Source organism: Panthera onca, chromosome E2 (genome assembly GCF_046562875.1).
Source record: "Panthera onca isolate mPanOnc1 chromosome E2, mPanOnc1 haplotype 2, whole genome shotgun sequence".
In the NCBI taxonomy this organism is placed as follows: Eukaryota; Metazoa; Chordata; class Mammalia; order Carnivora; family Felidae; genus Panthera; species Panthera onca.
In genome coordinates, this window is record NC_138353.1 from 3,373,639 (window position 1) to 3,397,533 (window position 23,895).

A 23,895-nucleotide genomic window follows, 5' to 3' on the forward strand; every position below is an offset into this window, starting at 1 on the left:
CCAGGGATACTGCTGAACCTCCCAGAAGCACAGGACAGCCCGTCCCTACATCGACAATCACCTGGTCCAAATGTCAATAGCACCGAAGTTGGGACACCCTGTATAACCTCTATGATAACCTCATCAGCCTCAGCATTTTGCACTCTTGATTCCAGCCACACTGTTCACTTCCTGGTTACGCGAAAATGCCAAGCTCTTTGCCTCATCGAGGCTTAGGGGCATGCTAAACATGCTGCTATTCCTTCGTGAAAACTTCTTACCGCCGGGGATAATCTCAGATGTCCAACGGAAAGCTCCATGAAACCATCCCGTGAAGGAGATCCTTTAGCTAGCATTCCATCTCAACGCCTCAGGAGGCAGACACAGTACCACCTTGGGCTGGTGGGAGAAGATAAACGAGCTTCTGCGAGCTCGTGAGCAAGTCACGCTACTGAGGGGACGTCTCCAGCTTCATGAGCCGCAATTAGGAAAGGCCAGGCTGCTGGGGGAAGGGAAGAGAGGGTTCTGGATCCTCACCACATCCTGTGTCTCTGCTCCCACTCCCTGCAGCCTCCCTCCTGGGCTACAGAGCTCTGGACGGGCTGAAGGACCATGGCCCCGTCCCTGTCTGCCCTTCTCGGTCTCGGTGAGTCCTGAGGGCTGTTCTGGGAAATGCCGCGGGACAGGCAGTAGGCTGTGAGACTCAGAATGTTTTAAAACATTGGATCAGAAATGGATTTCAGGGCAATTCGGGGGACCTATGAGGTCCCTTGTTGGGTGGGAAAACAGGGCCCCAGGGAGGTGGTGTTTGTCTGTTGCTCTGTTATATTCTCTTCATGGCTCGGTTGGGAACCGTACGGGTCTTCGGCTTGGGGTTCTAACTTTGTCTCTATGTACCATGTTTTAAAAATGGACCTGGTGACATCAGGACTAGATTCTGTCAGCAAACCCTGCAGCACTGGAGGAAATAATCTGCCATTCGTAACAACACAGATGGACCTTGAGGCCACGATGCTAAGCGAAATAAGCCAGGCGCAGAAAGAAAACACTGCATGATCTCACATATATGTGGCACCCCAGAAAGTCTAGCTCACTAAGGCCGAGAGAGTAGACCAGTGGTTGCCGGGGGTTGGGTGGGGGGGAAACGAGGAGGTAGATGGACAGAGAACAAACTTCCAGTTATAAGATGAATGAGTTCCTATTTCTCCAGAAGAACATTCTTGCTAAAAGGACAGAGGCTCCAAGGGGCCAAGCAGGAAGGAACAGCTGTGTTCTGGGGATAAGAAAACGCCATGAGCGCAAACTGCCTGTCAGTCATTCGTTAACACACCCTCATGTAACACTTACTATGGGCTGGGTGTTATTCCATGGGGTTTTTTTTTTAATGTTTGTTTATTTATTTTTGAGAGAGAGAGAAAGCACAAGCTGGGGAGGGGAGAGAGAGAGAGAGAGACAGAGAGAGAGAGAGAGACAGAGGGAGGAGGGCAAGCAAGCACGGAATCCAAGAACCACGAGATCATGACCTGAGCCGAAGTCGGAAGCTTAAACAAATGAGCCACCCAGGTGCCCCTCGACTAATTTTTTTTTAATCAGTTAGCTTAACAATTATATTAATGTTCACCTATCTCATCTTTACTCTGGTATGTGTTATAGCTCAGTAATTTTGCTTAACAGAGAACAGCTACCTTTGCCCTATCCCGATGTTACCTCACTTATCCTCTCACCGTGGCCGCTGCTATGAGCTTACTACAGAAGCTTAGCACATCTCAGGTGGACTATGCATTAAGATTCTGTTTTCCTCATCCACCGGTGTCTCCAATTCTTTTTTTTAAATTTTTAAAAATTTTTATTTATTTTTGAGAAACAGAGTGTGAGTGGGGGAAGGGCAGAGAGAGAGAGAGAGAGAGAGAGAGAGAGAGAGAGAGAGAAAGAGAGAGACAGAATCTGAAGAGGCTCCAGGGTCTGAGCCATCAGCACAGAGCCCGACGCGGGGCTCGAACTCACGGAGTGTGAGATCATGACCTGAGCTGAAGTCGGGCATCCAACCGACTGAGCCACCCAGGTGCCCCCGTGTTTTGTTTTGTTTTGCTTTGTTTTTTTAAACAGACATTTAACTCACCTCTTCCCCACAGCACTCTGAGTAGGTAGGGGCTATTATTACCTCCATTTTATGGAGGAGAACACTGAGGCCCAGAGGGATTAAGGAACTTATTTAAGGTCGCGTATCTAGAACTTGAATAAACTAAAGAATCTGGTGCCACGTTCACATTCTTTACCACTGAAATATGCTGCTGGTGTTAGAATCTACCTCCTACTGGCTGCAGGACAGTGGACAGGAGACTGTCTCTATAGGCTGATCTATAAAATGGGGCTTACAGCGGTCCCTAACTGGTAGGATTGCCGTGATTCAGAGTGCATACAGGAAGCGCTCAGAAGGGCACCTGGAATACCTCCAGTCACGTTAGAAGGTTGCAGGGAAACCCATGGAGAGGCTGAGAGGGGCTTGTGTCTTGGGCAGTGGACAAAGATGTGGGTAGAGCGTGGGTATAGGGAGCAGAACCCGGGGCTCAGAGGGGGGCTGGAGATAAGCAGTCATCCGCTGAGCCCTGGAGTCAGGGATCATCCAGGTTCAGCCATTTCCCATCTGTGTGAGCTGAGAGAAACTGCGTCGCCTCTCTGTCCAGCTTCCTTATGTTTATAATCAAAATGATAACTACTCCCCCTTCTAGTGTGTGCGCATGTGTGCATGAGTGTGTGTGTGTGTGTGTGTGTGTGTGTGTGTGCGTGCAAGGATAAGGGTTACCAGACAAAACACAGCAAATCTCAGGGAAATTTAATTTCAGAGAAACAACAAATAATTTTTTTAAGCCTATGTATATCCTATGCATCTCATGGGTCACACTATAAAAAAATATTCACGGTTTTTCTGAAATTCACATTTAAGCGAGAGTCCTATGTTTTTATTTGCTAAATTTGGCAATACTGGTGAGACTAAAACAGGAAATGCTACCAACTCAGCCGAAAGATTAAAGGAAAAAAAAAGAGTCTTAGCTTGAGAGAAAAAAGGCAGCTGTTCAATGTAGAGAAGGTAGAAGGAAAATGGGGGAAAGGCGCCTCTAAGGGAGAAAGCGGAATTCATAGATTATACAGGTTGACAGGTGTATAAAATTACATGGGAGACTATTGGGAACCGTGTAAAGAATCAGACATTAGGGGGGCGCCTGGGTGGCTCAGTCGGTTAAGCGTCCGACTTCGGCTCAGGTCATGATCTCGCGGTCCCTGAGTTCGAGCCCCGCGTCGGGCTCTGGGCTGATGGCTCAGAGCCTGGAGCCTGCTTCCGATTCTGTGTCTCCCTCTCTCTCTGCCCCTCCCCTGTTCATGCTCTCTGTCTCAAAAATAAATAAACGTTAAAAAAAAATAAAAAAAAAAAATGGGGGGGGCGCCTGGGTGGCTCAGTCGGTTAAGCGGCCGACTTCGGCTTAGGTCACGATCTCGCGGTCCGTGAGTTTGAGCCCTGCGTCGGGCTCTGTGCTGACTGCTCAGAGCCTGGAGCCTGTTTCCGATTCTGTGTCTCCCTCTCTCTCTGACCCTCCCCTGTTCATGCTCTGTCTCTCTCTATCTCAAAAATAAATAAACGTTAAAAAAAAATTAAAAAAAAACAAGAATCAGACATTAGGGTCAAGGAAAACTACGAGGATGGACATAAGCCAAGCAAATAGTGACTCTAGGAAAAATATACAAGGCCAATACTACAATCCTCAGGCATGAATAATATTTGTTCATTCATAATAATGCAATTATACTTAAAAGTTTACTTATTTATCTTGAGAGAGAGACACACAGCATGAACGGGAGAGGGGCAGAGAGAGATGGAGAGAGAAAATCCCAAGCAGGCTCTGCTCTGTCAGTACAGAGCCTGACACAGGGCTCAAACTCACGAACCATGAGATCATGATGGAACTGAAATCAACAGTCGGGGGGCACTCAACTGACTGAGCCACCCAGGCACCGCCCCCCCCCCCCCGCCCCCCGGGATATGGGTTAAAACAGTGGGGAATCCATGATTAACACACCTCCAGATCTCTTGACAAGATATAATGCAACAGACCCCATCTGGATCTAATGCACAGCATGGTGATAAAGCCAATGGTGCTGTGTTGCAGAAAATCCTAAGGTTTCTCACCACAAAAAAAGAGAAATGGTAATTATGTGACATGATGGAGGTGTTAGCTAACAATGTGGAGGTAATCATTTTGTGATATATAAATGTATCAAATCAACACACACACACACACACACACACACACACACACGCCTTCAATTTATACAATGTTATACACCCTGAACACAGCGCCCTTTTCAGAGAGAAGGTAATTCTCTTTATGGTTGCCAAAAGTGTGTGCATTAGGAGCAGGGCAAGGAATCTCTGGTTGGCTTTTTAAAAATTGTGGTTGGAGAGCCTGGGTGGCTCAGTCGGTTGAGCGTCCGACTTTGGCTCAGGTCATGATCTCCCAGCTCGTGAGTTCGAGCCCCGCGTCGGGCGCTGGGCTGACAGTTCGGAGCCTGGAGCCTGCTTTGGATTCTGTGTCTCCCTCTCTCTCTGCCCCTCTTCTCCTTCACACTCTGTCTCTCTCAAAAATAAATAATAAAAACACTAAAAATGTAAGGATTGTGGTAAAATAACAAACAGCATAAAATGTATCATTAATAACATTTACTACATTCACAATGTATACAACCTCCACCGCTACCTCTATCTTGTTGCCAGACGTTGTAACCACTCTCAAAGGAAACGGTGTCCGTGACAATCCCCTTTCGATCCCCCCTGCCCCCAGCCCCTGGCAACCACACATCTACTTTCTCTGGGCAGATTTACTTATTCAGCACGCTTCAGGTAAATGGAACCCTACAATATGCAGCCTTTTACGGCCGGCTTCTTCCGGCCCTTAAATTATGTGTGTGTGTGTGTGTGTGTGTGTGTGTGTGTGTGTGTCCTCAAAAAAATAAAAAATGAGGACAAGAGAAAATGGATGCATGCAAATGTCTTACCACCTGCTCTGCAGGTGTGAGTGTGGGCTCTGCGAGGTCCTAGCGTTTGGTCCTTTTCTTCTCTGCTCAGGGCTGTGTCTGGGGCAGGTGGTGCAAAGTCGGCAGGGTGAGTCCTCGATCCCTCTGGGTTCAGCCTGCACGGGGGAGGGGCGGGCGGGCAGGGTGAGGGCCCCGGGAGGAGGGGTCTGTTTGGAAGGCGCCCTCCACCAGGCTCCCCTTCCCTTCCAGTCTCTCTGCCCAAGCCCTCCCTCCACGCCCTGCCTAGCTCCCTAGTGCCGCTGGAGAAGCCGGTGACCATCCAATGCCAGGGGCCTCCGGGTGTGGACCTGTACCGCCTGGAGAAGCTGAGGTCTGGGAAGTATAAGGATCAGGCCGTCCTCTTCATCCCGGCCATGAAGCAAAGTTTCGCCGGGTGCTACCGCTGCTCCTACCAGAACGGGACCCGCTGGTCTCCCCCGAGCGACCGGCTGGAGCTGGTGGCTACCGGTACCTGGATGGGTGTGTGTGTGGGGGGGAGGGGGTGGCTGCACCTGTGGCCTGGGGGCTCCAGGAAGGCCAAAAGGGGGATGGTAATGACAGTGAACCCCGAGTCCCAGGGGCCCGGATTAGTTAGGATGGGGCGAGTAGGGCCCTAGCCTTGCCCATGCATTTAGGGGAGGTGCCGACCGCCTGCAGTGATCCTCATAATATGTCTATGTAATATCTTTCTAAAACAATCAAAATCAACACAAAAACATTCACGCTGAACAAAATATCACGCTTTTTTAAAACGTTTTATTTTTTGAGAGATGGAGAGAGACAGAGGCATGAGCAGGGGAGGGACAGAGAGAGAGGGAGACACAGAATCCGGAGCAGGCTCCAGGCTCCAAGCTGTCAGCCCAGAGACCGGCCTGGGGCTTGTACCTATGAACTGGGGGATCATGACCTGAGCCGAAGTCGGTGGCTTAACCCACTGAGCCACCCAGGTGCCCTCATATCATGCTTTTAAGTAAAGGCAGAACCTGGCAGTGTGTTTTCAAACCATATCTGAGCCTGATGCAAAAGGAAATGGGTGTAGACTCTAGCCACATTCTTTTTTTTTTTTTAAATTTTTTTTAATGTTTATTTATTTCTGAGACAGAGAGAGACAGAGCATGAGTGAGGCAGGGGCAGAGAGAGAGGGAGACACAGAATCAGAAGCAGGCTCCAGGCTCTGAGCTGCCAGCACAGAGCCCGACGCGGGGCTCGAACTCACAAACCATGAGATCATGACCTGAGTTGAAGTCAGTCTCTCAACCCACTGAGCCACCCAGGCGCCCCTACTCTAGCCACATTCTAATGCATTTTTATTTTTTGATGGCATAAAGTGTTTGCAGCTTAGGCTTTTATTTCTAATATATTTTTTAATTGGTTCTATTCCAGATAGATTTTGAAAATATCATTGATGAGTTTGCTTCCACGAAAGCCAGGAGAGTCTGATGATAATAAATTCTTTTTTTTTGGGGGGGGGGGTAGGGGGAGGAGAGTGGTACAAATGAAATAAACTTAGAATAATTCACGAGTTTTAATAACTTGGTTTTTCAGTATTTTTTTCAACTATGTTAATAGTGTGGAAAAAATTAACCATAGAAATACACAAAAGTGGGGCGCCTGGGTGGCTCAGTCGGTTAAGCATCTGACTTCAGCTCAGGTCACGATCTCGCGGTCCGTGAGTTCGAGCCCCGCGTCGGGCTCTGGGCTGATGGCTCAGAGCCTGGAGCCTGCTTCCGATTCTGTGTCTCCCTCTCTCTCTGCCCCTCCCCCGTTCATGCTCTGTCTCTCTCTGTCTCAAAAATAAATAAACGTTAAAAAAAATTAAAAAAAAGAAATACACAAAAGTGTTTTGAAACTTTTGCCTCAGGCTCCACTAGGCACAGTTGGAATCTTTGTTTAAAATCTTGATATTTTGTTCACTATGAATTATTTGCATTAATTTTGGTTTGACGAATGCATTGAAATATTATTTATCTTCATTGCTGAGGGTTTTTTTGGCACCCCTTTAAACTTCGCATAGCCTAATCCCTGAGCCAGCGCAGTGGTCCGTATGCCCCACGCAAGGGTACCCGCTTTGCCTTTGGGGCTGACTCAAATGCTACCTTCTCATTAAGTATATCCCTTCCTATTCACAATTGCCTCCAAGTTTAATTTTTTCATGTTTATTTATTTTTGAGAGATAGAGAGAGAGAGAGAGGCAGAGAGACAGAGGGAGACACAGAATCTGAAGTGGGCTCCAGGCTCTGAGCTGTCAGCACGGAGCCCGACGCGGGGCTCGAACTCATGAACAGCAAAATCATGCCCTGAGCTGAAGTCAGATGCTTAACCAACTGAGCCTCCCAGGCGCCCCTCTGCCACTTAGTATATTATGGTTTTGGGCAAGCTATTTAGCATCGTACACCCAAGTTCCCTTTTTAAAACCGGGGTATTCATAGCAACGAATTCACTATGCTTTTGTGAGGCTTCAATGAGGCGATATGAGTCATAAGCTTGGAATGACCCCTGGAAGCTGGCATTTTGATACAGGTTTACAACACAGACTGTGTTCTGTAACACTGGCTTGCAGTGTGAGATGAGCTTCAGTTATTTTGTTACTACCATCATAGTTGGGGAGCTGGTGATCCAGTAGGCACTCTGCTAAACGCTTGATACATAATGCTTCATCCAGCCATGCCCATTTTATAGTAAAGAACACTGAGGCACAGAGAGAGGGGGGGACTCATCTCCAGGCGCCCCCCTTTCCCCCCACCCCCCCCAGCTCCTCGGTGACAGAACCAGGATTTGAGTCTGGGCACTGTGATGTGACTCTGGTCACACTCCCTTAAACTTTTTGTGAGCAGGTAGCAGGGCGAGTGCGTTCTCTAGGAGGGAAACACCTGCCAAGTTCCCTAGTTCTTAGGAGGTGGGGGGACCTTCCCATACTCAGGCCTGACACACTGGCCACTGTCTTTAATACCAGAGCTCTCTTTTTCTTCCCCAGGAGTTTACGCCAAGCCCTCGCTTTCAGCCCAGCCTGGCCCAGCCGTGTCCCCAGGAGGGGATGTCACTCTACAGTGTCGCAGCCAATACGGTTTTGACCAATTTGCTTTATACAAGGAGGGGGACACTGGCCCCTACAAGGGACCTGAGAGGTGGTACAGGGCCGATTTCCCCATCATCACAGTGACTGCTGCCCACAGTGGGATCTACCGATGCTACAGCTTTTCCAGCCAACACCCATACCTGTGGTCAGCCCCCAGCGACCCCCTGGAGCTTGTGGTCACAGGTGAGGGAGTTGCAGACCCCGCCTTTCTTCCGCAGCCCTTGCAAACTCTGCTGGAAGTTCCAGGGGGAGGGACCAGCAGGTGCATAGGAGGTGGGAGACCAGGAGAAGCCTGAGGCGTTGGAGGGTGTATTCGTTTCCTAGAGCTGCCTTAGCAAATCACCACTAATCCACTGGCTTAAAATAGCCCAAATGTATTTATTTGTAATGTGTATTTATTTATTGAGGGGGGGGAGGGAGAGAGAGAGAGACAGAATGAATACAGAGCAGGCTCTGCACTGCCAGCACAGAGCCTAACGCAGAGCTTGAACTCACGAACTGTGAGACTGTGACCTGAGCCGAAATCCAAAGTCAGACTCTCAGCCGACGGGGCCACCCAAGTGCCCCCACAAATGTATTATCCCCTTACGCTTCTGGAGGTCAGGTCCCAAATGGGTCTCACAAATGGGACAAAACAAAGCCGTCAGCTGGGTTGTGTTCCTTCCAGAGGCCCCAGGGAGGAATCTCTCCCCTGCCTCTTCCAGCTGTTAGAGGCCCCTGCATCCCTTGGCTCCCGTGGTCCCTCCCTTTATCATGAAAGCTGGCAGTGTAGCATCTTCAGTCTCTGACTCCTTCAGTCTGACTCCTTCAGTCTCAGACTCGTCTGCCCCTCTCCCCCTTCTGCTTCCACTTTTAAGGACACTGCGATTACACTGGGTCCACCTGGATAATCAGGATAACCTCTGCACCCCGACATCCTTAAGTGCACCTGCAAAGTCCCATTTACCATGCGAGGTGCCGTATTCACAGATTCTGGGGGTTAGGACACGAGCATATTTGAGAGGTTGTTATTGTCTCTACTACAGAGTATATATACTAGAAAAAATAATTCTTAATACTACAGAGAATGTCTTGTGTCTCATCTAGGTTTCAAAACAAACAAACTTAAAACACACACACACACACACACACACACACACACACACACACAAGCAAGTAGCAGCAAAAAACATAGGGAAGTGACTTAAAAAGTGTCCGTGTTCCAGGAAGGAAACTGACTCCCTTCATACAGTCACCATCCTTTCAGCCTTTCTTATTCGTAAGAGTCGAAGTGCAAGGTATCTTTACGACAAAGCCTGCCGCTAAGCCCTTTGCATCAACTGATGCAAATGTAAAAACCATTGTTGATACTTTATGATCACCACTGTTTTGTGGTTATGTGCCTTCCCAAGTATCGAAGCAACTGAATTATTTAAAGTTTGTTTATCTATCTATCTATCTATCTATCTATCACCTATATTTAAATTCAAGTTAGTTAACATACAAGGTAGTCTTGGCTTCAGGAGAACTCCGTGATTTATCTCTTACTTATGACACCCAGTGCACATCCCGAAAAGTGCCCTCCTTAACGCCCATTTATTAAAAAAAAATCTCTAATAATCTCAAGCCCCATCATGAGGCTTGAACTCACCACTGGGAGATCAAGAGTTGTGTCCTCTTCTGACTGAGCCAACCAGGCACCCGGCAACTGAACTGTTTAAAATGCCCCAATGTACAAAAGAGTAATGATTCTATCTATTAGCGAGGGGAAAATTCTTCTCCTTCTGGTCCTCAGTGGATGAATAAAGTTAGTACAGGGTAAAATGAAAATGTATTTGTACTTAGACTTATTTTCATTGAAATCTAGCTAGTGAGGTCATTATTCACTACAAATTGCCTTCCATTCTTTTTTTTTTTTTTTTTCTTTAGTTTAAATTTTAGTTAACATACAGTGCAATATTGGTTTTGGGAGCAGACTTTAGTGATTCATCACTTACAACACCCAGTGTGCATCCCAGCAAGTGCCCTTCTTTTTTTTTTTTTTAATTTTTTTTTAACGTTTATGTATTTTTGAGACAGGGAGAGACAGAGCATGAACGGGGGAGGGTCAGAGAGAGGGAGACACAGAATCTGAAACAGGCTCCAGGCTCTGAGCTGTCAGCACAGAGCCCGATGCGGGGCTCGAACTCACGAACTGTGAGATCGTGACCTGAGCTGATGTCCGACGCTTAACCGACTGAGCCACCCAGGCGCCCGCAAGTGCCCTTCTTAATGCCCATCAGCCGTCTAGCTCATCCCCCACTAACCTCCTTCCATCAACCCTGTTTGTTTTCTATTGTTAAGACTCTCTTGTGGTTTGATTCCCTCTTCTCTTCCCTCACCCCTTTACCATCTGTTCATCTGTTTTGTTTTTAAATTCCACATATGAGTGAAATCACAGAGTATTTGTCTTGCTCTGATGGACTTGTTTCACTTAGCATCATACACTCTAGTTCCATCCATGTTGTGGCAAATTCTTTTTTTTTTTTTTTTACAGCTGTGTTATTGAGGTATGGCTTTTAGACCTAAAAGGTTACCCCTTTTGGGATGCCTGGGTGGCTCAGTTGGTTAAGTGTCTGATTGTGGCTCAGGTCACGATCTCACGGTTCATGAGTTTGAGCCCCGCGTCGGGCTCTGTGCTGACAGCTCGGAGCCTGGAGCCTGCTTTGGATTCTTTTTTTTTTTTTTTAATTTTTTTTAATGTTTATTTATTTTTGAGACAGAGAGAGACAGAGCATGAACGGGGGAGGGTCAGAGAGAGGGAGACACAGAATCTGAAACAGGCTCCAGGCTCTGAGCCGTCAGCACAGAGCCCGACGCGGGGCTCGAACTCACGGACCGCGAGATCATGACCTGAGCCGAAGTTGGCCGCCCAACCGACTGAGCCACCCAGGCGCCCCACCTGCTTTGGATTCTGTGTCTCCCTCTCTCTCTGCCCCTCCCCTGCTCCTGCTCCATCTTTCTCTCTCTCAAAAATAAATAAACATTAAATTTTTTTTAAAAAGTTACCCTTTTTAAGTGTCCACAGTTTTTAGTAAGTTCATGGAGTTGTCCAACCATCACCACAACCCAGTGTTAATCCATTTCCATCACCTCTGAGGGGTCTCTGGAGCCTGTTTATAGTCGTTTTCCATGCAACCACAAATCTACCTTCTAGTTCTATAAATCTGCCTTTTTTGGGGGGGGGAGGGAGAGGGGAGTTTCATATATATGGGGTCCTATAACATGCAGCCTTTTGCGACTGGCTTATTTCACTCGGCCTAGTGTTTGTGAGTTTCGTGCGCATTGTGGCAGGTATCCGTCTTTCATTCCTAAAGCGTGCCTCTTTCCAAAGAGGACAGCGTAGTTCATAAAGAAAATGGGGTATATAACACACAATGGAAGAGCTGTCACGCAGCCTTAAAAAGGAAGGCGATACTGGCATGTGCTCCAGTATGGATGAACCTGGAGGCTGTCACACCGTGTCAAGTAAGCCAGTCGCACAAGGACATATACTGTCTGGTTCCACTCACATCAGGCATCTAAAAGTAGTCAGCATCACGGAGGCAGAGAATGGAGAGGGGGTTGGCAAGTCAGGCGAGGAGAGAAGGGGAGTTAGTGTGCAATGGGCACAGAGTTTCAGTTTTGACAGATGAAAGAGTTCTGAGACTTCCCGCACGACAATGTGAATGTACGTAATACCACTGACTATACACTTAAATGTTTAAGATGGTACATTTAATCTAAGTGATTGTAACTGCCCTTAAAATAACACGAACATTCAAAGGAAGACACTTCTGCGTTTTTGCTGTAATACTCAGAGGCATTTTCTTCTAAGTATTGGTGTCCCTTCCCACCACATGCCTCCTACCACATCTTTTTTTTTTTTTTTTTTTTTTTAATGTTTATTTTTGAGAGAGAGACGGAATCTGAAGCAGACTCCAGGATCTGAGTTGTCAGCACAGAGCCTGACACGGGGCTCGAACCCACGAACCATGAGATCATGACCTGAGCTGAAGTCAGACGCTCAACCGATTGAGCCACCCCGGTGCCCCTCCCTTAACTTTTTTAACTAAACAAATGTAAAAATGGAGATATAAGGGACGCGTAACACTGTATAAGATGTTAGAGCAAGCTGATTTGATACATTTATATATTGCAACATGATTACCACCAGAGCATTAGCTAACCTCTCCATCCCCTCACGTAATTGCCTTTGCTTCTTTGTGGTGAGACCATTAAAGAACTAACCTCTTGGCAACTTTTCTGTAATACGGTGCTGCTGACAGTAGGCTGTGCATTAATCTCCAGGACGTATGTTTACCTACCGGTTGGGGTTTGCAAGACTTTATACCTTTGCCCTCTTTTGAGCGTTTGCCAAACCACAGCAAGAGGAATCCTTTCAGAAGAGCTTGTCAAAATCAGATGATGGTCATGCCTTTGCTTGACTCCCTGGCACTCACTCCTCTCCAAGCCCCTCCTTTGCCTGATTGCCTGACCTACTGCCCCTCCCTCATTTACTCTGCTGTAGACACGCCAGCATCTTGTTTTTTTTCAAACACTCTTTTTACATTGAAGAATTGACATACGATAGTGTGTTAGTTTCAGGTGTACAACATAGTAATTTGATACTTGTATGCATTATGCAATGGCCACCACGATAAGACTGGTTACTGTCTGTGACCATATAAAGTGGTTAGGATAGTATCGACTACATCCTATCTTGCTTTTCCTTGAATATGCAGGCTCGTTATGTCCTCAGGGACTTTGCACTTGCTGGGACACTTTCTCCAGATATCCTTTTATTTTTATTTATTTTTAAATGTTTATTTATTTTTGAGAGAGAGAGAGAAAGAGAGACAGAACCTGAGTGGGGGAGGGGCAGAGAGAGAGGGAGACACAGAATCCGAAGCAGGCTCCAGGTTCCGAGCTGTCAGCACAGAGCCCGACGCGGGGCTGGAACCCACGAACTGTGAGATCGTGACCTGAGCCCAAGTCGGACGCTTAACCGACTGAGCCACCCAGGCGCCCCGCCCAGATATTCTTACGGCTCATTCCATTTCTCCTTCAGGCCTTCAGTCAAAAGTCCCATTCTTGCCTCTCTGATGCACTCTGCTACCTTCTCTGCCTTAATTTTTCTCCATGGCATCTACACCTGTGCATACATCATACCGATTTATGGTGTTTATCATCTGTCTGACCCCGCCTCCTGGAATGTGAGCTCCAGAACATAGCAGGTGCTTAGCAAATTGGAATGTGAGCTCCAGAAAGACAGACGTTAACTTCTGTTTTCTTTTCCGCTGTATCCCCACCCCCACCCATAGCTCCCAGAACATAGCAGGTGCTTAGCAAATAAACCACTAATCCTCCTGCCTCTATAGATTTTTTCCTTTTTTGGGTCCCTGTTCCCTTATTGCTTTTTAAATTGCATATATTTCAAAAGTGCCTATGCTGTGGCTGGTGCTTTGCTGGGGACTGCTTGAAACTCTATATGGTATTTTTCTCTCTCTCTCTCTCTCTCTCACACATATATACACACAGACACCTAATACTTACATATAGTAATTAGAGCCAACACTCTTCGAGATGCATCCAGCACAACATGTATAGTCGTGACTGTGATGTGCGTTATGAATTAGACGTACATGGTGCTGTTAGGAGCTAAAGAGGAAGCAATTTGGGAAGGTTTCTCTGAATAATCAATGTTTGGTGTGGATCTCAGGGCAGAGGAAGAGGTAACCAGGTGGGTGGAGTAGTGAGATGGGCTGCAGGCATATAGGGTCGTGTGAGCAAATGTCCTGGGGTAGAAAGGGGCTGTGTCTTGTTATACAGCCATCACCCTTTCTCCCTGTATCACCTCCCCCGTCCCCACATGTATCCACAGCTTCTGCCTCTTTATCTGCTTTTCCAGGACACAAGAGTCAGTTTTACTCCAAGGGACGAAGTAAGGTGCAGATCACAGAGATCCAGGAAAAGGGACAGAACAGGGGTTCGAAGAGCAAGGAAGGCAGCTACAGGGGTTGTCATTATTAATTAGCCCTCCGAATGTGCTAGGTGTGCTATTTAATACCCGTGACAGTCCAGTGATGTGACCTTTCTCATATTCCTTTTCTAGGTGAGGAAACTGGGTCACAGAAATGCTTCATTATTTACTCAGGACCCACAGCTGACACAGCACAGAAGTCTCTCTTTTTCTGATTTCCTAGGGACTTCTGCGACCCCCGGCTGGTTACCCACAGAACCACCTTCCTCTGTGACAGGTAAATTCTGGAGGATTCATCCTGGTGTCTGGGGTATAGACCCACAGACCCCTTCTTTTCTTTCTCCCCTTTATCTGTATTTCTTAATTTTTTTAAATTTTTTTTTAACGTTTATTTATTTTTGAGTCAGAGAGAGACAGAGCATGAACGGGGGAGGGTCAGAGAGAGAGGGAGACACAGAATCTGAAACAGGCTCCAGGCTCTGAGCCGTCAGCCCAGAGCCCGACGCGGGGCTCGAACTCACGGACCGCGAGATCATGACCTGAGCCGAAGTCGGCCGCTTAACCGACTGAGCCACCCAGGCGCCCCTCTGTATTTCTTAATTTAATTCACTTCTCTCTCTCACACATTTGATATATTTAAAAATTGCTTATTTCTGCCTATAAAGAAGGCGAGTATAATAATGTATGTAACATTATTAGATAGGCATTTTTAACAAATGTTTATTTATTTTTGAGACAGAGAGAGACAGAGCACAAGCAGGGGAGGGGCAGAGAGAGAGGGACACACAGAATCCGAAGCAGGCTCCAGGCTCCAAGCTGTCAGCCCAGAGTCTGACTCAGGGCTTGAACTCATGAACTGCCAGATCATGACCTGAGCTGAAGTCGGACGCTTAACTGACTGAGCCACCCAGGCACCCTTCCTGGACTCTATTTTTGAGTCTCTGATTCCATTGGCCAGTGGTTCTCAAAGATTAGGGGGCCTGAGAATCACCTGGAGGTGATCTAGGTTTCTGGATCCCATGAGTTCCTGATTCAGAAGGTCTGCGGTGGGGTCCAATTATGTCCATTTCTGACACTTTTCCAGGTGATACGGATGCTGCTGATCTGGGGATGTCACTTTGAGAACCACTGGATTAAAGTCTGTGTGAGCCATAGTGTGCCCCCATCTTCAAAGGCATCTCAGTGGATTACAGTGTGGAGGGTACCCGCCTGTGCCTTAAGAGATTGTACATCAGGCTGTGGCATCTCTAGCATTCCCTGTGTGTTGGGGATAGACCCAAATCCCAAGGAATAGAAGCAGGCTGAAAAGAGCCAAGGAGGAGGAGAAAGTGCTGACATGTGAGGTTGAGAACAATATGGGGGCTGTCATGCCAAATGAGGCACACTGTGTGTGTGTGTGTGTGTGTGTGTGTGTGTATTTCTCATTGGAATTTTAAAACTTTCGAGATGTAGGTCCACAAGAAGTTACAAAGACAATACAGAAAGATTTCATGTATCCTTTGCCTACATTTCCCCGGTGGTTACATCTTGCATAATTGTAGTTCGACATAAGAACTGGGAACCTGACCCTGACACAATATTTGTATTCAGTTCTCCAGCAATGTATCACATGTGTAGATCCGTGTAACCACCACTGCACTCAAGATACAGAACTATTCCATCCTGGAAAGATATCCCTGAGGCTACCCCTTTGTAGTTACATGCACCCTCTCCCCTCCTACCCCTGGCAAGTGTTAGTTTGTTCTTCTTCTTAATGTATTTTGGGAATGTTTTGCATAAATGTCCACATAGCATGGAATGTTTTGAGGCTGCTTTTCTCACTCAGCACGATGATCTGAGGTCCACCCAAGTTATTATGATTATCAACAGTGTGTTCATTTTTATGGCTGAGTAGTATTTCATGATATGCACATACTGCCTGTTTAATCTAAATTCAACCCAAAATTTATTTTTTTAATTAAAAATTTTTTAACGTTTATTTATTATTGAGAGACAGAGAGAGACCCAGAGCATGAGCAGGGGAGGGGCAGAGAGAGGGGGAGACACAGAATCCCAAGCAGGCTCTGAGCTGTCTGCACAGAGCCCGACGTGGGGCTCGAACTCACCAACTGTGAGATCATGACCTGAGCCAAAGTCAGATGCTTAACTGACTGAGCCACCTAGGCACCCCGACGACCCAAAATTTATTAATGAAACTCACAGGAAGGGAAATAACGGAGAACCCATAATATCCAAGCTCTTTTTATACCACAGATAGGTGAGCATAAGCTAGGCTTTGATGAGCTGATTCTGCCATAATAAAGGACCTCGGAGACTTTCCCCACCCTCAATAGGAGCTATATATTTATAGGTTGAGGGGTTTTAGGAAATATTTTGGTGCCCATGGAATCGGGAATGTCCCTGGTTAAGAAAATGACCTTAGGAGGGAGGGGAGCCTCTTATGCTCGGAGACTGATATCAGCCACTGAGCTTGCACAGACCTACTGATCCATTTCTTATGTTTTTAGTTGAGTTGTAAGTCACATACCATGAAATTCATCATACCCACCAGAATGCTAATCAATAATAATAATAATGCACAGCAGTGTTGGTGAGGATGTGGAGAAACTGGAACTCTCAGACACTGCTGGTGGGAATAAAAAGAGCCACGGCTGCCATGGAAAATGGTCCAGCCATTTTTTCAATGGAAGAATTGTCACATGACCTTATCACAGAACTACCACAGGACCCAGCTATTCCACTTGTTGGGATATAGCCCCCCCAAAATTTAAAAAATGAAAGATGTTCATTCACACAAAAACTTGTACATAAATGCTCATAGCAGCGTTACTCATAATAGCCAAAAAAGAGGAAATAACGTAATGCCCATCGATGGATGAATGGATCCATTTCTTACTAAGCCACTGATAGAAAACAACATGTTCTTACAGCCCTTCTGTGTTTGTTTCTCCTCAGTGTCTGTACAAAGTGTGTCAGAGAAAGGGGTTGCAGGAAGCCCAGATATCTCAGAAGGGGTATGGAGTGTAGGGACTCACTGGGAAGACCTGACGTGATCCACTGTCTTATTACCCTCTTGTTTAGAATTCCCAGAAGCCTCCAGGAAACTGAACATCTCATTTATCAACAAAGGCTCCACAACTGGTGAGTAACCAGGCACTCAGAGCCCAGCAGAAAAGAGTATGAGAACTGGTTTCTCTCTCATCACCTAGGGCCGTGGGCTTCTAGTCTGCTTCAGGAAACCACCTGACTTGTCCAAGGAAAATCCTCGGTCTGAGGATCAAGGATGGGATAGAGGTGGGCTCTGAGCTTGGGGACAGAGGAGCATTCTGGATAATGTGGCCGTTTCAAAGATGGCGGAGCCAAGGTTATGAGGGGAAGACCATCACTCATTCCTTCTGACTTTGCTGTGGTCCATGTGTGTAATCTTGTTTCCTATTGCTCAGTGTATCCTCTTACTAACGCAGTCCCACACAACATGCTTCCCTCATGCTGTAGTTCTCTTTCCCCTCGCTTTTCCTGGAAAAAGTCTCCATTTCTGTTGAGACAAAAAACCTTGGCAGATCCCCTGAGGACAGGTTAGATATCTCTGCTCTACCCAACTCTAGCTCTCTGGTAGACTCCTGAGGCCAGCAAGTTCTTTCTAACACCCTGGTGAGATTCTCCACCATCCTGTTTCAAAATAGCCTTCTGGGTTCCTGAAGATGATGAGAAGGAAAAACGGGCAGAAGGTTTATTTGAGGAAATTATAGCTGAAAACTTCCTTAATCTGGGGAAGGGCACAGACATTGAAATCCAAGAAGCACAGAGAACTCCCACTGAATGCAACAAAAGCTGGCCATCACCAACACATCATAGTCAAATCCACAAAATACACAGAAAGGGAAAGAATCCTAAAAGCAGCAAGGGAAAAAAAGTCCCTACCCTACAAGGGAAGACATAAGGTTCGCAGATCTGTTCACAGAAACCTGGCAGGCCAGAAAGGAGGGGCAGTATATATTCAATGTGATGAATGCTTGTGGAAAATATGCAGCCAAGAATACCCTATCCAGCAAGGCTGTCATTCAGAATACAAGGAGAGAGAAAGTGTTTCCCAGACAAACAAAAACTGAAGGAGTTTGTTACCAGTAAACCAGCCCTGCAAGAGATATTAAAGGGGACTCTTTGAGTTCGGGGGGGGGGGGACCCAAAAGTAACAAAGACTACAAAAGGCCAGAGAACATCACCACAAACATGAAATCCACAGATAACACAATGGTGCTAAATTCGTATCTTTCAGTACTCACTCTAAACGTCAATGGACTAAATGCTCCAGTCAAAAGACACAGGGTATCAGAATAGGTTAGAATACAAGACCCATCTATATGCTGCTTACATTTTAGAGCTAAAGACACCTGTATATTGAAAGTGAGGGAATGGAGAACCACCTATCATGCTAATGGTCATCAAAAGGAAGCTGAGTAGCCATACTTATATCCAACAAACTAGATTAAAACAATTTTTTTAATGGTTATTTATTTCTGAGACAGAGAGAGACAGGGCATGAGAGGGGGAGGGGCAGAGAGAGAAGGAGACACAGAACCCAAAGCAGGCTCCAGGCTCTGAGCTGTCAGCTCAGAAGCTGACGTGGGGCTCAAACTCACAGACCATGAGATCATGACCTGAGCTGAAATCGGATGCTCAACCGACTGAGCCACCCAGCTGCCCCCAACGAACTAGATTTTAAACCAAAAACTGTAGTAAGAGATGAAGAAAGGCACTGCATCATATGTAAGGGGTCTATCCAACAAGGTCTAACAATTGTAAATATTTATTCCCCCCCAACTTGGAAGCACCTAAATATATAAATCAATTAACAACGAACATAAAGAAATCATTGATAATAATACAGCAATAGGAGGGGACTTTAACATCCCACTTACAACACTGAACAGATCATCTAAGCAGAAAATTAAACTATTAAACTAGTCTCAAACTATTAAAAAATATATAAATGGAAGGAAAACTTCCAAACTCCTTCTACAAGGCCAGCATTACCTTTCTTTTTAAAATTTTTATTTTTGAGAGAGAGAGAGAGAGAGAGAGAGAGAAAGGGAGAGAGAGAGAGAGAATGAGCAGGTGAGGGGCAGAGAGAGAGGGAGACACAGAATCTGAAACAGGCTCCAGCCTCTGAGCTGTCAGCACAGAGTCTAACATGGGGCTCAAAGCCACAAACTGGCTCATCATGCAGCCAAGCCACTAGCTCATCATGACCTGAGCTGAAGTCAGATGCTACAGCATCTGAAATTAACAACTCAGGAAACAATAGATGTTGGCGAGGATGCAGAGAAAGGGGAACCCTCTTGCACTGTTGGTGGGAATGCAAACTGGTGCAGCCGCTCTGGAAAACAGTATGGTGGTTCCTCCAAACGTTAATAGTAGAACTACCCTATGATCTAGCAATTGCACTACTAGGTATTTATCCGAAGGATACAGGAGCGCTGATTCAAAGGGGGCACATGCACCTTAATGTTTATAGCAGCACTATCGACAATAGCCAAAATATGGAAAGAGCCCAAGTGTCCATCAACTGATGAATGGATAAAGAAGATGGGGTATATATACACAATGGAACACTACTCAAAGATAAAAAAGAACGACATCTTGCCATTTGCAATGATGTGGATGGATTTAGAGTGTATTATGCTAAGAGAAATAAGTCACAGGAAGACAGATATGTGATTTTACTCATGTGTGTAATTTAACAAACAAAAACAGACGGACATATGGAAGTGAAAAAAAGAGAGAGGGAAACAAACCATAAGAGACTGTTAATGACAGGGAACAAACTGAGGGTTGATGGGGGGGATGGGCTAAATGGGGGGTGGGCATTAAGGAGGACACTTGTTATGATGAGAACTTGTTATAGGTATGTGATGAATAACTAAACTCTACTCCTGAAACCAATATATTGCACTGTATGAAACTGGAATTTAAAAAAGAAAACTAAAAGAAAACCCTTCTGAATTCCTAATCACCCTTAGGATATAGCTCAGGCTTCTCAGCTTAATGTTCAATGCTTTTAAATCCAATGCCATTAGATCAGCCACTGTTGATTCCTTCAGTCTTCATTCCTCATGCAAACCTCAGCCATACAGAGTCAGATGAAGCTCTTCTGGGTACTCGACATCTCTTCGTGACCCTGCAGCCAAGCCACTAGCTCTGCCTTTCCTTCCATTTCCTCATGGCTTCAGTCCCTCAGGAAACCTTTTCTGACACTGGGTTATGCAGTTTCCTCTGTCCTATGGACTACCTATTACACCGATTTTCACAGTATATTAAAACATGCACCTGTCTGATGAGTACAGCTGAACACCTGGAAAGTCTCTGGGGATACTTGTGGAGTGACAGAAGGAGGGCTAGCATGTATGGGGTGCTTATGATATGTCAAGCACTGCGTCTCATGCTGTTATTATTGTTATTGGCTTAATTTTCACATTAACCTGTGATGCATTATAATTATTTTCACTGGACAGATGGGATAACTGACTCAAGACGTTGAGTCACTTGGGAGAGGCTCCACATCTAATTCGTGACAGATCTGGGGTTCAAATCTGGATAGCCTGACTCTGTAGTTCATGCTTTTCTTATAGCCATGAGGTTTTGCCTCCCAAGTGCATATTTTCAGGATAGGGGCAGGAACAGGGCTAGAGGAGATGGTCTCATCTCTTTAAACTCCCCCCCTCACCCTTTTTGACTCCCAGAGCCTTCCAGGAATATCACCATCTTTCCAAAGGGGTCAGACTCTCCAATTGGTGAGTAACGGGTCCTCCCTGGACCCTCCCCATTCCCATTCCTGTGTCTTCCCCTAAAGCCGACTGCTTTTCCTGTATGAAAGCTAACGCTCTATGATCTTGGGTCCTGGTGGGTAAAATATTAAGGGTAAATATCAGCACTTGGAACTCAGAATTGATCATTAACATCGGGGGGGGGGGGAGAGGTTGATATTTTCTAGAGGATCAGAGAAGGATAAATTCCATCCATCTCTTCTTCTACCCCTTGTAACAATCTTTTCTTCTGCAATTAGCCAAATAACCAGAGAGCGACTGTGTGTGGGGAGGGAAAGTATGGGAAGAGGTGATGTTTATAGAATAAGTATCCAGCCTTGGTGAGGAGGGGAGGGGGCTTCTAGTAAGGAGACTGGCATTGTAGGTAGCAGAGAATAATAGGATCTTAGATGAGGGTTATGGCTACGAGGAATGCAAGATGTCCCTTGAAGTGGGTCCTGAAGATGGGCTTTTATAACCTGCTCTAATGTCTTTTCTCTCCTCCAGGTCTTGCCCAGCAGCACTACACCAAGGGCAATCTGGTCCGGATATGCCTCGGGGCTGTGATCCTAATACTCCTGGTGGGGTTTCTGGCAGAAGACTGGCACAGCCGAAAGAAACCCCTGCTGCACTTGGTCAGAGCTGTCCACAGGCCACTCCCACCCCTTCCACAAACCCAGAAGCCACACAGTTGGCAGGACAAGGGTCGACCAGATGGCTATACCCATGGGTGCCACAACTAGAACCCCAAGGCTTGGCTATATCTGTAAGACAGGGATTGTGAAGACCATGTGTGGAATGTAAGATCAAGAGGGTAGGGGCTGTGGCTGTGGAGAAGGAGGGCCATGGGGCCCCTCCTTGGTGCCCCATCAAAGAGCTGTTGAGCCAGTGTCTATGGCTTTCTGAGGACTCCCTTCACTCGGGATTAGAGGTATCTAGAGGATGTTACCATCTCCTTGCTCCTATCTGGCACATTGTGGATCTAACGGGACCACCACACTGACCTTTTCCTTCAACCTTTTCTGATACATGTTCTGGATTGACCTCCACTGTCCTCAACACTCACAGCTGACCTTGTTCTATCCTCTGCACAAAACCCTCCCACACTTCCCTGTTAGCCCCTGTGCTTTCTCCGCATATCCACGAATATAAACCTATAGCTCAGATGGTTAATTCAGACTAGTACTCATTTCCTGAGCCCATCAGCCTAGCTTCTCTCCTAACCAGAAACATCTGGTCACGTGTGTGAGCACTCAGGTCTTGCCCCACCATACCCATGCCTTCCCACCCTGAGATGTCCTTCTCTTTGGTCCCAAATGCCATTTCCTTGGACATGGTCTCTGGATTCATCAATTTATGGTCACATCCTCCTCCTATCTTGCTCCATAGTTAATAACCACACTCACAGATGGGGCGCCTGGGTGGCTCAGTTGGTTAAGTGTCCAACTTCAGCTCAGGTCATGATCTCACAGCCCATGGGTTTGAGCCCCACAACAGGCTCTATGCTGACAGCTCTCTGCCCCTCTCCCACTCTCTCTCTCTGTCTCGCACGTGTGCGCACGCACACACACACACACACACACACTCTCTCTAAAATAAATAAAAATACTAAAAATAATTAAAAAAAAAACAACCACTCTCACAGAATCTCTAACTCACAGGAGGAATGGGCAGAGCATCTGTCCCTAAGTTAATTATGTACACAGGCTACTCAGTTTCTTTTCCCTTAAAGGGGGGTTGGCTAGATTACAGTGGATGTCAACCTTGGGACATCTTGCACAGCATCTGAAGATATTTGGGGGCAAGGGGAAATGCTGGTATTTAGCGGGTAGAGAGTAGAGATGCTTCTCTTTCTCTCTCTTAACAGAACATACTCTTGGTGAGAGATACACTTAAGATAACAAAGGATTATCTGGTCCCAAGTGTCAATAACGCAGATCTTGAGAAACTCTTGGCTAGCAGACGCTGAGGTTCCTTCCTAGCTTTTAAAGAATAGTATGCCTCTATTTCTTCTTTTTTTTTAAAGCATTTTAGAAAAAATGTTTATTTTTGAGAGAGAGCGCGAGCAGGGGAAAGGCAGAGAGAAAGGGAGACACAGAATTGGAAGCAGGCTCCAGGCTCTGAGCTGTCAGTGCAGAGCCTGATGCGGGGCTCAAACTCCCGAACCGTAAGATCATGACCTGAGCTGAAGTCAGACACTTAACTGACTGAGCCGTACAGGCGCCCCTCTATTTCTTAACAACCCCATCTGCTCCTACTAAAGGCACTCACGAAACCTCAGACCCTGAGAATGAAGATGCTCTAGGAAAAACCTACATCCAGCTGAACAAGAGGCCTTGAGACAGAAACAGAAAGAAGGAAACCTGTGGGAAGGTCCAGGAGCCCACGCTGTATGCAGTGACATCACAGAGATGATACACAAGCACGTTCAAGGGCGGTTTGAAGGGGACATCTGGGAACGTGGTGTATTTGGTGAGAATGATGAACCGATGAACCCCGGGGATGAAACAGGAAAGTAGGAGGACTGAAAGAGTAATTGACAAATTAGCACTTAATAAAAAAGTGATTCTTAACAATTAATTGCCTTAAGGAATTTTGGGATTCTGTAGGTCACAATGAGATAAGGAGGGCTAGATGGGGAAAGGGCTACGCACACCATGAACTTATGTTTTCTGTAAGGGGGGAATTGTTAAAAAGTTAATAAGAGCAATGATGTGATCATATATGTGCTTCATTGAAGTGCTTAAGAATGCTACAAAATATCGTAGGATTTGTAGGAGAAATACTCTTGATGAGGAATACCTATAGATAGCTATCCATGCAGGTCAAGAAATACCAGAGCCAGGCAGTGACTGGCAAAGTGAACAGACCGATGGGATCACAAACATTTCTGTCCCCTTTCCCTGCTGGGTTAGGTTCTCCCCAAATTAAGTATCTTGTGTCTAAGTTTGGTCAGAACCCATTAATAAACATAACCTCCTTCATGAATG

At 46.2% G+C, this 23,895-nt stretch overlaps 1 protein-coding gene across 4 annotated transcripts; it reads left to right on the forward strand.

Moving 5' to 3' along the window:
- The first annotated feature begins 478 nt into the window (after positions 1-478).
- Positions 479-23,889, forward strand: LOC132691203 (platelet glycoprotein VI). Of its 4 annotated transcripts, none has more exons than XM_078439296.2 (8): positions 479-625; positions 5,099-5,134; positions 5,257-5,526; positions 8,021-8,305; positions 14,326-14,379; positions 17,184-17,243; positions 20,843-20,893; positions 21,413-23,889. In XM_078439296.2, exons 1-8 carry the CDS (start codon positions 592-594, stop codon positions 21,646-21,648), a joined length of 1,026 nt encoding a protein of 341 aa, XP_078295422.1. In that variant the 5' UTR covers positions 479-591; the 3' UTR covers positions 21,649-23,889. The 4 variants fall into 4 exon arrangements, with proteins under 4 accessions (XP_078295422.1, XP_078295423.1, XP_078295424.1 ...); XM_078439297.2 differs by having other exon boundaries at positions 5,257-5,514; XM_078439299.2 differs by having other exon boundaries at positions 577-625; positions 5,294-5,526.
- Positions 23,890-23,895: the final 6 nt, after the last annotated feature.

Bases quoted from the DNA above. Each gene is read 5' to 3' on its own strand.
- LOC132691203 (XM_078439296.2), top strand. From the start codon at position 592: ATGGCCCCGTCCCTGTCTGCCCTTCTCGGTCTCG. The intron at 17,244-20,842 runs GTGAGTAACCAG...TTTGACTCCCAG, and splicing joins CAACAAAGGCTCCACAACTG to AGCCTTCCAGGAATATCACC. The intron at 20,894-21,412 runs GTGAGTAACGGG...TCTCTCCTCCAG, and splicing joins GGGGTCAGACTCTCCAATTG to GTCTTGCCCAGCAGCACTAC.